Source organism: Mustela nigripes, chromosome 4 (assembly GCF_022355385.1).
Source record: "Mustela nigripes isolate SB6536 chromosome 4, MUSNIG.SB6536, whole genome shotgun sequence".
NCBI lineage: Eukaryota > Metazoa > Chordata > Mammalia > Carnivora > Mustelidae > Mustela > Mustela nigripes.
In genome coordinates, this window is record NC_081560.1 from 185,804,606 (window position 1) to 185,817,043 (window position 12,438).

At 43.3% G+C, this 12,438-nt stretch overlaps 1 protein-coding gene across 3 annotated transcripts in view; it reads left to right on the top strand.

Annotated features, from left to right (window-relative positions):
- EDRF1 (erythroid differentiation regulatory factor 1) overlaps positions 1–12,438 on the top strand; it is a 42,503-nt gene that overhangs the window by 19,145 nt on the left and 10,920 nt on the right. For all 3 annotated transcript variants that reach the window (XM_059398784.1, XM_059398787.1, XM_059398785.1), the window contains 8 exons: positions 1,461–1,649; positions 1,990–2,190; positions 3,589–3,807; positions 5,717–5,940; positions 7,920–8,078; positions 8,239–8,388; positions 9,585–9,738; positions 11,691–11,806. In XM_059398784.1, the coding sequence (XP_059254767.1) occupies positions 1,461–1,649; positions 1,990–2,190; positions 3,589–3,807; positions 5,717–5,940; positions 7,920–8,078; positions 8,239–8,388; positions 9,585–9,738; positions 11,691–11,806 (1,412 nt within the window). The remainder of the gene's footprint in view (positions 1–1,460; positions 1,650–1,989; positions 2,191–3,588; positions 3,808–5,716; positions 5,941–7,919; positions 8,079–8,238; positions 8,389–9,584; positions 9,739–11,690; positions 11,807–12,438) is intronic.

Here is a 12,438-nt window from a genome sequence, read left to right on the forward strand (position 1 = left end):
GTGCCCAGCTTGAGCCTCTGTACAGTGAGGAGAACACCAGGACTTGAGACATCTCTGCCTTCTTTAGGGTGTTTTTTTGAAATGCCTTTTCTCTCGTCCTTTGTCCCCACCTCAGCTGTTAAAATCTTGCTGATGTTCAAGAGATTGATGCTCCCCTCTCTCTCTAGTCAGAATTGATTCTCTTACCACTTTGTCCTTGAGCACTTACTGAAGCCTGCCTATGTCATAGTTAGATTTGTTGAATGGTTTTATGCACACCCGCCAGTACAGTTGTGAGCAAAAATTGTCTTAAGCAGTTCTGGTATTCTCACCAAACCTCACACAGAGAAAACAGTTACAGAGGAAAAAGAAATACATGCACAACTAAAACTGTAAGAGATTGTAAGTACCTTTCATTGGTTTGAAAGATTCGTGTTGTCACGAATAAAAAAAAAAATGGGAAATCTTGAGGCTCAGAGACTAGGGAGGGGAGTTCCCACAGCATTTTGTTCTCACCTCTGTAGCTGCACTTAAAATAGATTTGCCATGGTTTGTGTTAGCAGCCTGTCTCTACCGCTGGTGTGTGAGATCTCCAAGGATGGAGCACATAGAACTTCATGTCACGGCTTCTGGCGTCTGGCACAGTGCTTGGCACAAAAGTGATCGTTTGTTAGATGAAGAAGGTAGTAGTAGGCTGGATTTTAAATAAAGCATGTTCCTGTGGAGGAAACAGCCCATTAAGAGGGGAGCTTAGAAAAAATAGGCATCTTTGTGGGCAACAAGCTGTAACTTGACCTTGGCTACTGGGTAGTAGGAGTGGAATACTGGGGAGGAAGACAAAAATATCACATAGGATGTGGGCTAAGGTGCTTGTAAGTGGTGTGAAGCCATTTCGGTGTTCTAGAACAGGGCTCCCACCATAATTAAAGCTTATTTTAGGAAGGTAAACTTTCAGGGGTGCCTGGGTGGCTCAGTTGTTAAAGCGTCTGCCTTTGGCTCAGATCATGGTCCCAGGGTCCTGGGATTGAGCCCCACATCGGGCTCCGTGCTCAGCAGGAAGCCTGCTTCTTCCTCTCCCTCTGCTGCTCCCCTGCTTGTGTACCCTCTCTCACTGTGTCTCTCTCTGTCAAATAAATAAATAAAATCTTTTTTTTTTTTTTTTTTTAAGCGGGGGAAGGTAAACTTTCTGGCAGGTTGACATAGACTGGAGAAAGGTCATGCCAGTCATGAGTGCATTTATGTCAGTGACCCTGAAAGAGAATGACAGAGTTGACAGCAGGGAGCAGAGCGCCTTCAGAAATCCCAGTGAGGATCTGTTGAAACACTGCCGTTTTACTCTGTTTTTTAGTAATAAAGTGCAGTATACATCAGTCTTGTAGCAAGCCTGGACTGTTTCTATGAAGAAACGTTATTTTATTTTTTTATAGTGAGACTTGCATTCAAAGAAAATGTGCTTCCTTTCCTCTCCTCCCATGTCATAGTGGGCTCCCTTCAGAAGGGTAATTATTCCAGTCAATCTGGAATGATCCCTGGTTCCTGGCAACATAAAATGAAACTCCAGCTGATTCTCAAGTCATCAAAGGCCTATTATGTTTTGTCTGATGCTGCCATGAGTCTTCAGAAATACGGAAGAGCGTTACGATACATCAAATTAGCTTTGCAGAGCCATGGTAAGTCACTGTAAACTATTACACTTCATAGGCATTGGGAGGGGAAAACAGAAAAGGCATCTGAATCACAGTGAAGTTTTACTCCTGTTTCTGTTGTAAAATTTAATTTTGAAATAACTTTTTCTAGTCTTGAGTGTGTTACTTCGTATTTTATTTTGTGCTGAGTGGTTATCTCTTCCTTTGAAATACACGAAGCTACACGTGATAGCTGCTGTAACATAAACTGAAGAGCTACAGTGGTACAAAGCTTTCGGCTAGTAACAACTTTTCTTAATACTCACTGTAGTCATCAACTTTCAATACCCCGGTGTTTTTTCTCTTTCCCACCCCTTCTGCCTAGATACTTACTGCTGCCTCTGCACCAACATGCTTTCGGAAGTGCTGCTGTTTCTGTCTCAGTATTTGACGCTCTGTGGGGACATCCAGCTGATGCTGGCCCAGAATGCGAACAACAGAGCGGCGCATCTCGAGGAGTTTAATTATCAAACGAAAGAAGATCAGGAGATACTACACAGCCTCCATAGGGAGTCCAGTTGCCAAGGTATGCCAGTGAGACCGGACGTGCTATGCACGTGGCATTAGTCCGTCCAGCTCATGCTTATCAGAGTATGCCAGGACGGTGGCAAAAATGTTAGTGTTTTGATACTGCAGTTTTGTTTCATTGATTGCTTAGTTTTAAAATTGAGCATGATCCCTGGTGTATTTGTGTGTTAAGCGATTTTGAAATATTTCATAATTACTAATTATACAACTAGAACTAAAGATAAAATAAGCTCTAAGACAATTGTGTTGACTTTTTTACTCTCATCTTTTCAAGAGGTTTTCCTCGGTAACTTTGTAGTCAGTGAACCAAGCCATGGTTTCCTTTTGTAAAGGAGTAACAGTTGGGTAAAAGTGAATGAATTACCTTCTGAATGATTTCTGGGGGCTCACATCCAGAGACCTTTTTTTTAAAGCTTAGTTCATGGCTGACTGTCATACTGAATATATTACTTTGTTTTGGGGTTGTGCGATTTTAAAACTGGGGAAAAGAATTAGTCCACTGCAGCTGTATCCTTAGTACAGCCATAAGCTCACTGCAGTCAGGGCGGTAAATGAGCTAGGAGGTCCACCTTTGTAACATATCATGGCATTGTTGTATTTTGCTCTGGAAGTGTTGACGTTATTTGATATCTGCCTCCCTAAAACTTTTGAACATTTGCCATCTCGGGAAGTCAGTGAGGGGAATGTAGTATTTCCTCACTTTTGCCCTCTTTCTTGGCCTTCCCTCTTTCTGAGTTTCTCAGATGATCGGTTTCATAGACACAGGGAGAAAATCCTTGGTGTTTTTACCACTCCCATCATGTTTCCTTTAAAACACATGGGCTTGAGGGTGACGTTCTCCCACGTATGCCACGGTGAGCAGCAGGAGCTGCTCCCTTTTTTCTTCCTTGAATTTTGGGCCCTGCACCCAAGTTTACTCCAGTCCCACTGGATGGCATGTTGAAGTCTTTGAGAGCATAGGTAGCACTTCTTCAGTGAGGTAAACTGACATTCAGACCATAATGTCTGTTAAGTAGCCTCTTGTAGCAATCAGAGCTTTATTTCAAGAACTATTTCCATTAATTAAAAAGAAGAAAGATGATCTACCTTGTATCAGTGAACTTTAAGTCTGTACCAATGAGCAAGAGTGCTTGGTAAAATCCAGTTGATGGAAATTGTTTGGTATTTTTGGTCAAGAGAATATTTCTTTATTCAAACATTAATATCCCAGGAAAATGAAGTTTTCTAAATTAAAAGATCTTTACTTTAAAACTTAAAATTTTACTTATATTGATTGACTCTTATACTAGATTTATACCAAATTGGATTTCTTTTGTTGTCTTAAAAGTAGATTACTTGAATCCTAAGGAAGAAGAGTTCTCGGGACTCACTGTGATGTTTCCTTTTTTGTTTCAAGGATTCGCATGGGCAACTGATTTGTCTACAGACTTAGAGAGTCAGCTTTCAGTCAGTTGTAAATGTTATGAAGCTGCTAATGAAATCTTGCAATTTAGTGACTTAAAAAGCCAGAACCCAGAACACTATGTCCAAGTATTGAAGAGAATGGGTAACATTAGAAATGAAATTGGTGTGTTTTACATGAATCAGGCTGCTGCTCTGCAGAGTGAGCGAGTCGGTGAGTATCTCTTTGGAGGCCGCTCTTTATTGCCTCTTCTCAGAGAAAATCACGCTGCTTTTATGTCTGAGCTTAGTATTATGGCACTGACTGGATCTAGAAAGGGGTGCTCTGGGGCGCCAGGGTGGCTCAGTCGTCAAACATCTGCCTTTGGCTCAAGTCATAATCTCAGGGTCCTGGGATCGACCTTGCATCGGGCTCTCTGCTCAGTGGAGTCTGCTTCTCCCTCTCTCACTCCCCCTGCTTGTGTTCTCTCTCTCACTTTGTCTCTCACTGTCAGATAAAATCTTGAAAAGAAAGGGGTGCTCTGTTGAAGACTCTTTTATTCTTAAGTTCTTGAGAAATAAAGATAGGAAAATACATTTCCCTTTAAGAGTCATCATTTCAGTGTCCTCTGTTATTCATCTGATCAGAAGTGAAGTGCACAAGCAGCTTGTGCCAGGCTCTGTGCTAGGCTCTGTGCTGGGTGTGTAATTGACTACAGCATAGCTCTCTTTCATGTCAGGAAGCCAGAGAGAGAAACAGATTTATGGGGCGCTGGGCTGGCACAGTCAGTAGAGGGTGCAACTCTTGATCTCAGGGTTGTGAGTTCAAGCCCCGTGTTGGGTGTAGAGAATACGTAAAAATAAAAAGTCTTAAAAAAAAAATAATAAAAATCTTTGAAAAATACCATAAGCACAGATGCAGTATAGTAGAAGTGTGGGAAAAGGACATGTATTTTGAAGTTGTGGGGTTTTTCGAGGGCTTTTGGGAAGAAGGTGTGGTTTGAGCAGATTGGTACATGACGTAGGATATCAACAGGCAGAGACATGGAAGGGGTTGCTGTCCAGACCGAGTAAGCAGCACTGAGAAGGACTAGAGATGCAGGGTCGGGTGACTGGTGAGAGTAGCAGCACGTGGTCTTTTGTGATTCAGGCAGAGGATAACAGATTCAGCTGGGCCTCTGTCAAGTCTGAGAGACGTGTGGACATGTGAGTGGAAGGTCTGCCTCAGTCGTTGGTTAGAAACCTGTACTTAGAGCTGTTTGGGTTAGCAGGATGTTGTTGGAGATTACTCAGATGTCGTGGGGAGGGGATAGCTGGATCCATGAGAATGCTGGAAATGTGAAGACCTGCCGGTGGGAGGAAGGAACAGGGCCGTGGGAGAATGGAGGGCGGCAGGTGAGTTGAGGAACCACGAGTGCCTGGTAGTCTGTGAGCTGTGCTTGGCCCTGGGGTGCGAAGAGGTCACGCTTGTTAAAAAGTTTTGTTATATGTATAATATATGTATTTTATTGGGTAATAACCTGTGCTTTTAAGGTGTCTCTAGAGGAGGAAGTCTGTGAAGGAGCATGCAAAGTGGTAGTCAGAAGCCTAGGAGAATTAGATACAACCCAGACCATACCTCTTAACTCCCTGAGACTGTGTTGTGAATCTTTATAAAATAGGGCTTTGCTCAGATCTTTTTATTTGCTTGTTTTCGTATCTGTCATTTCATAATGAAAGAGGGCCATGTTGGAGTATTACGTGAGTTCACTCAGGCCGCCTTACAAAATAACCACAGTTCGGGTGGCTTAAACAACAGAAACCATATTTCTCACAATTTGGAAGCCAGAAGACAAGATCAAGGAGCCAGCAAGTTTGGGTTTTTCTGAGGCCTCTGTCCGTGGCTTTCGGATGGCCACCTTCTCGCTGTGTCCTTACCTGATCTTCTCTCTGTGCGTGCCCCGGTGTCTGTTTCTCCTAGAAGAACACCAGACGTGGGAACCGCGCCCCATCTAGGATGAGAGCAGGGCACTGCAGTGGCTGCACACAGCTGGTTCCTCAGCTGTTCTGTCCCTGTCCTCCTTCCCTTGTCCTTGCCTGGGATGCACAGGGGGTTGACATGGATGTCTGCTGACGTGTGGTTTTCTTTCTCTTCTTTTGTGCAGTGAGCAAAAGTGTGTCTACTGCGGAGCAGCAGTTGTGGAAAAAAAGCTTTTCTTGTTTTGAAAAAGGAATTCACAACTTTGAGTCAATTGATGATGCCACAAACGCTGCTCTTCTGTTGTGTAACACTGGGAGACTCATGCGGATTTGTGCGCAGGCGCACTGTGGTGCCGGCGATGAATTTAAGCGGGAGTTCTCACCAGAAGAAGGCTTGTATTACAATAAGGTAACACGCTTGCATGTCCGACCCCATCCATTTATACCTACTTGTCATTCACTTTTGCCATTGCTCCCTGAAAATATTATAAAACTAACTAGAACTATAGTGATGGCCCAGGAGGAGACAGAACACTTACAGACTGGCCCGAGAATGCGAGAATTTAGTGTTAGAGGGGGCGTATTGGAAAGATGATTATCCAGTGAGTTGTGTTGGTGTAAGCAGAGAAGACAGGTGGATTAAAGGCTGACGTGGAGAAAGGGAACTGAGAAAGTGGAGGAGGAGCTTCAGGTGATGAGATGGGACAGGCCTTTCCCGGCACCACACCACAGGCAGGGATCACAGAGTAACCTTGGACACATTTAAATGTGGAGAAGTAATGATTTCCAAATGCACAACAGAAAGCAAAATTGAAAAGCAAACCCCAATCTAGTGAAAATATTGATAACAAAGGACAGATCAGAGGTCGTATATAAAGAAACATTAAGAACTATTGAAGAGGGGGATGTCTGGCTGGCTCCGTTGCCGGAGCGCATGACTCTTTGTCTTGGGGTTGTAGTTCAAGCCCCACGTTTGTGCGTAGTGCTTACTTTAAAAATAAATGATAAAAAATAATTAATGAAAATAAATTGCCCCAGTAGAAAAAAGAGTTTAGAATATATAAAATCTATGTATTTTTTAGTGAAAAAATATATATTCATAAAAACTTTTTAAAATTAACATAAAATGTATTATTGGTTTCAGAGGTACAGGTCTGTGATTCATCAGTCTTATGTAATACCCAGTGCTCATTAAGGGGCAAATATGTAAGAATTTAAAATTCTAAACTTTTATGAAAATAAAATTTAAATTAAAAAGTGAGTTTCTTTTGTCTGCCTGTTAATTGCCAGGTATCCTGGCAAGTGGTAACATCCAGTGTTAGAGATGGTGCAAGGAACAAGAGTTCTTTTTTGTTTTTTTTAATATTTTATGTATTTGAGGGGGTGCAGAGGGGCAGGGGGGAAGGGGAAGGGCAAGCTGACTCCGTGCAATGTGTAGCGCCCAATGGGCTCTGGACCCTGAGATCTCAGGAACCTGAGATCATGGTCTGAGCCGAAACCCAGAGTCAGATGCTGAACTGACTGAGCCACGCACGAAACCCAAGAGCTCTCCTTTAACAGGTACTTCACAGCTAGGTGAGCGCTGTGAAGAATGTTTGTGGCATGGGAGGCTTTTTTTTTTTTTTAAGATTTATTTAATTATTGGAGTATGAGTATGGGAGGAGGAAGCAGAGGAAGCGGGAGAGAGAGACGCAGGCAGACCACCTGCCGAGCACAGAGCCAGATGCAGGGCTTCATCTCACGGCACTAAGACAACGACCTGAGCTGAAACCGAGAGGCAGATGCACCCCCCAGGCGCTGCATGCATGGAGATTTTAAAATGAAATTGACCTTTTTATAGTTTTTTTATGTTTAATAGATACATAGAAAAGAAGTAGGTGATGCACACAAGAAATGCAGAAATTATTGCTAGATGATGCAATTCAGTGTGGTTTGCTTCAATAGAATGACCGTGGCCTTCAGGCTGGGGGTGGTAAAGGGCGGAAGGGGTTGCTGCTTTTTATAGTCGGATCCAGCAATTTTTTATCCTTAGGCTCATCAAGTTAGTTTCTTCTGGCTTACTAGCTATATAAACACGTTTTCATTTAGAAAGGGAAAAAACCAAAGGAAGGAAGTGCATCCTTGTGCATGAGCCTGAGGCAGGGAGCACTGAGGCTGGTGCCAGACCCACTGTGGAAATGTGGTGGGGCCCGCAGCCCACTTGAAGCGGCTCGCGTCACTGAACTAGTTTCATTGATACGGTTTTTTCCTTTCCTCACAGCACTGCCCTTCTGTAAACTGTTCCCACATCAGATTAACATCTGGGTTATTTTAAAGTATGTTTTATTTTCATGTGTTGTTGGCATAGATGTAGACTGAGCCCGACCTGGGTTTTTCCCTCCCTCACAGGCTGTCGATTACTATTTGAAAGCCCTGAGGTCCCTGGGAACACGAGACATCCACCCGGCTGTCTGGGATTCAGTGAACTGGGAATTGTCCACTACTTACTTCACGATGGCAACTCTACAGCAAGATTATGCTCCATTATCTAGGAAAGCTCAGGAGCAGGTAGTAATACTTGTGGGGCTGTAAAAGAAGCCTTCAGCTTCATTTATGCTTTAATAGACATCAAGTATATCTTTTTTAACAAGCAGTATTTGAATGTTTTTATTTAAGATTATAGTCTTATCATTTTCTTCTCCTCTCCCTTAAAAAAAAACACACACAGATTGAGAAAGAAGTCAGCGAGGCTATGATGAAGTCCCTGAAGCACTGTGATGTGGACTCCGTGTCCGCGCGACAGCCTCTCTGCCAGTATCGAGCCGCGACCATCCATCACAGGCTGGCGTCCATGTACCACAGCTGTCTGCGAAATCAGGTACTGCCGGTCCAGCCGAAGTTCAATGCCAGGTCCATTTCAAAGTGTGCTGGGTGTTTCTCTTATATTGTACTACCTATTTAAATGTCATCTATTCTGTTCACTGATTTAGAAAAACTTGCAGTGGAGGTGATTTTTCCTCTCTCATCTGTGCTGTATATTTTTGTCTACTATAATTGGTATTATGTTGTGAAATCATATATCCTGTGTGCCTGTCCCTCCACCCAGAATAACTATGTCCTGGATTTCCCAGGATATCTGTACCTTTTCTGTTTTACCATGTAAGTATTCGGCCTGGCAGGAACTCTGTAGGAGAAATCATACTGTACGTATTCAGTGGTTTATTGCCTTTCACACACATGGTGTTTTTGAGATTCCTCCTGGTTGGTGCATTTTCTTAGTTAATTAGTATTCATTTAATATGTCACAGTTTATCCATTTTGTGATTCCTGGACTTTGGTGTTGTTTCACTGCGAGGCTTTGGGAAGCAGTGCTGTGAACAGCCTTGTGCGTGAGGCCCTGCACCCAGGTGTGTGTGTTTGAGGACAAACAGAGGCCCAGGTTAGAGGTGCCTTCCTCCGGGGGGGTTGCCTGGCTACTGCTGAGGAATCTTGGGATTTCTCAGGGATGTTTTCTTGTTTGTGTTGCTGTTTCCCGTTTCTTAGCTCAGGACCAAGACAGCTTAGCTTGCAGTCCCCTGGGTATGGGCCTTCTCCGGGTGCCCTTACCCTGACACTGTCGTCCTTTGAGGTGCAGCTTAATCAGAGAGGATTTCTTTTCACTTTAAGCTGGCCCTGGACACACTTCCCCTTGCCCCAGGAGGTCCTCGCCAAGATTCAGGCTTGCCCAGATGGCCTAATAGCCTAAGGGCAAAAGCAGGCTTTGGCATTCCAAGACAACACAATGGGGACAGAGTTGTCTTTTCAGCAGATAGTGCCAGGACGGCTGGATGTCCCGGGCAAGGCAGTGGAGTTGGACTCCTGCAGAGCCTCATGTACAAAAATTAACCAAAAGCACATTAAACACCTGACTGTAAGAAACTAATAATGAAAGAAAGAAAGAAGACTGTAATAAAACTGTAAGATCCCTAAAAAATAACAACACTAAGTGACAGTTAGTGATCCAGTCAGAGACGTGGTAAGTAGTTATTGTGAAGCCCAGGCGTTAAGATTGGTCTTACTTGATTTTTCATGCAGGTTGGTGACGAGCATCTGAGGAAGCAGCACCGGGTGCTGGCGGACCTTCACTACAGCAAAGCTGTTAAGCTCTTTCAGCTTCTCAGAGACGCTCCCTGTGAGCTGCTTCGAGTGCAGTTAGAAAGAGTGGCGTTTGCAGAATTCCAAATGACCAGTGAGTCCTGACTTTTTCCTTTCGCAGATCTGTGCACATTAACTTCCTGTTGGATCCTCTTTGAGTGAGACAGACCTGGGGATCTCTCTTGAATTAAATAATGTCATTTTCTTTTTAATATGCCCATAGTTAATGGCTTTGGGTAGGAGCCAGGAGAAGTCTCTAAACTTTTTAAAGTTTAGGAAATGGATTTGGTTATGTTCTTTGACCAACTTATCTTTGTAGAAATATTGAAATGTAGCCCGTGCTCTCTTGGGATAAAAAATATGATAAGTCAGTTGAGAGCATTAGATCTGTGACAACATGACCATGAACAGCACAGGAAGGGAGAAGCAGTGGTCCCATTGGAGTCCTGTAAACCCACAGCGGACATTGGCAGCTGTGGATTATGGAACTAGAACTTAGATCCCGAGCAAGGTAGAGCTAAGTGGGAAGGGAGGGGAAAGGTGGGAGGCAGGTGGATGAGCACCACCTTTGTTGGGGCAGGCGACAGGTGCGTGAGCCGGTGGGGAGGGAGGCTGCAGCGGGCTTGGAGGGTGGGGTGCCCACAGCAGGGGGAGGAGTTGCTGCTCCACACTCAATGTGTCTTCCTGAGTTCTGTCGCTCCTGCCCACCTGCTCCCCTTCTGCAGGAGGGGTCTTTGGAGGAATAGCTCTCGTGCGGTAAAGAAACAAACGTTTCTTTGAAGTACAGCTGTTCATTTGATTTTATTTTCAGTTGTTTGCTTGTATAAAATTAAAATAAATGTAATATTTACCCTGGTAGATGACTGTTTGAGTAGAGGATCCCAGAAGGATACACCAGAAAGTGATATTGCTGTCTTGGGGATGGCACCTGGGGTCCCAGGAGGAAGGCCCTCACTGTTTTCTCATTCAGCCTTTATACACTTTGAGAACTTATTACCTATTCAAAAGAGTTTTTAAAAAATAACTTTTTTACTGGGGTGCCTGGGTGGCACCATCAGTTAAGCATCAGACCCTTGATTTTGGCTGAGGTTGTGACTCAAGGTCATGAGATCAAGCGCCGTGTCAGGCTCCACTCAGTGTGAAGTTTGCTTGAGACTTTCTTTCCCTCCCTCCTGTCCTCTCCTCCCCCAACCCCTCTCAAAAATAAAGAAACACACACTTTATACTGAAAGTATTTTTAACCCTTTGCCAGTGTATACTAGATGGCAGGATTAATAGTAGCTCTGTCTGGGGGTGGGTTTGGATGACTTTGTCCATTTGCATCTTTAAATTTTCTGCCATGTTTGAATTCCTTCAAGAGAGCGGGTATCATTTTCATAAAAATAGATACTGGAAACAAATTAGCTAAGATGACAAGTATGGTTAATTTCCCTTCTAAAAGAAAGTTTTAAAAATTGAGTACCTGAGAAAAGCAATGTTAACATTTGGGGCCTTTGGACCAGACTTGTCCCACCTGGTTTCTTTGACCTAACGCTCGAGTCCTCCGTCAGGTGGTCATGTTCTCACCCTGACAGAGGTAAATGGTGGCGCGGGGAGACAGTTGTTATTTATTGTTTTGTCTAGACTTAATATTTTCATATGAGAGTTAATATTTAACTTATATTTAACTTAATATTTAACTTAATATTTTTACTGAGAGTTTGATTTGTTTAGATTCCCATGAGCAACTGTTAGAGGATTTGAAAGTCCGTTTTCATTAATACATTGACACTGGATGGGTTTCTAGATTTATATTTAAAGGAATGATCATTTTGGGGTGTCTGAGTGGCTCAGTCGTTAAGCATCTGCCTTTGGCTCGGGTCATGATCCCAGGGTTCTGGGATCGAGCCCTCCATCAGGCTCCCTGCTCAGCGGGAAGGCTGCTTCTCCCTCTCCCACTCCCCCTGTTTGTGTTCTTGCTCTCACTGTCTCTCTCTCTCTCTCTGTCAAATAAATAAATCTTAAATAAATAAATGAATTATAATTTTTGTGTTTTTAACACTTTAGGTCAGAATAGCAATGTTGGAAAATTAAAAACACTATCTGGGGCTCTTGACATAATGGTGAGAACTAAGCATGCATTCCAGCTCATCAGAAAGGAGCTTGTAGAGGAATTTGACCAGGTAAATGGAGAAAATATATATTTGTTTTTTGTGTGTCTTAAGCTAAGTGGTGAACATATATAGTGAGCAGTTGGGGTATATGTGTGTGTTCTTCATATCATCTGTATATGTGTATATACAGACATTCATACATATATGTGTTTTCCACTAAACTCATTAATAGGGATCTGTTGTATTTTCTTGGTGGAATTATTAAACTCTTTAAGTTGGAACTATATGTTTTGTATTAAAATTTTTCTCTTTAACCACATGGAGCTTAGTAAGACCCCAGTAGCATAACGTCTCTGTCGTGTTTTCCTTTTGCTTCTTTGGTCTTTTTTATTCTTCTGTTTGTTTTTAAGAAAGAAGGGGTTGTGTAGCTCTTTTATAATCTCTCCGGAACTGCAGGGGAGCAGTTGAACCATTAATGGGCTGAAGCTCCTTGGAAAGCAGTTCCGGTTTGCCTGGCATTCCAGTGTTCAGGGTGCCTTCTGCTGTTGCTGAAAGCTTCCCAGAGGCCCCCATGGTCCCCCAGCCTGTTTCTTTATCCGGCCCTGGTTTGTCCAGCCCTATAGCCTGCCCATTTCCGTCTTGCTCCTTTCTGTGCGGTGTTGCAAAGCAGGAGATTTCCATTTGGGGTTAATTTCTTCTGT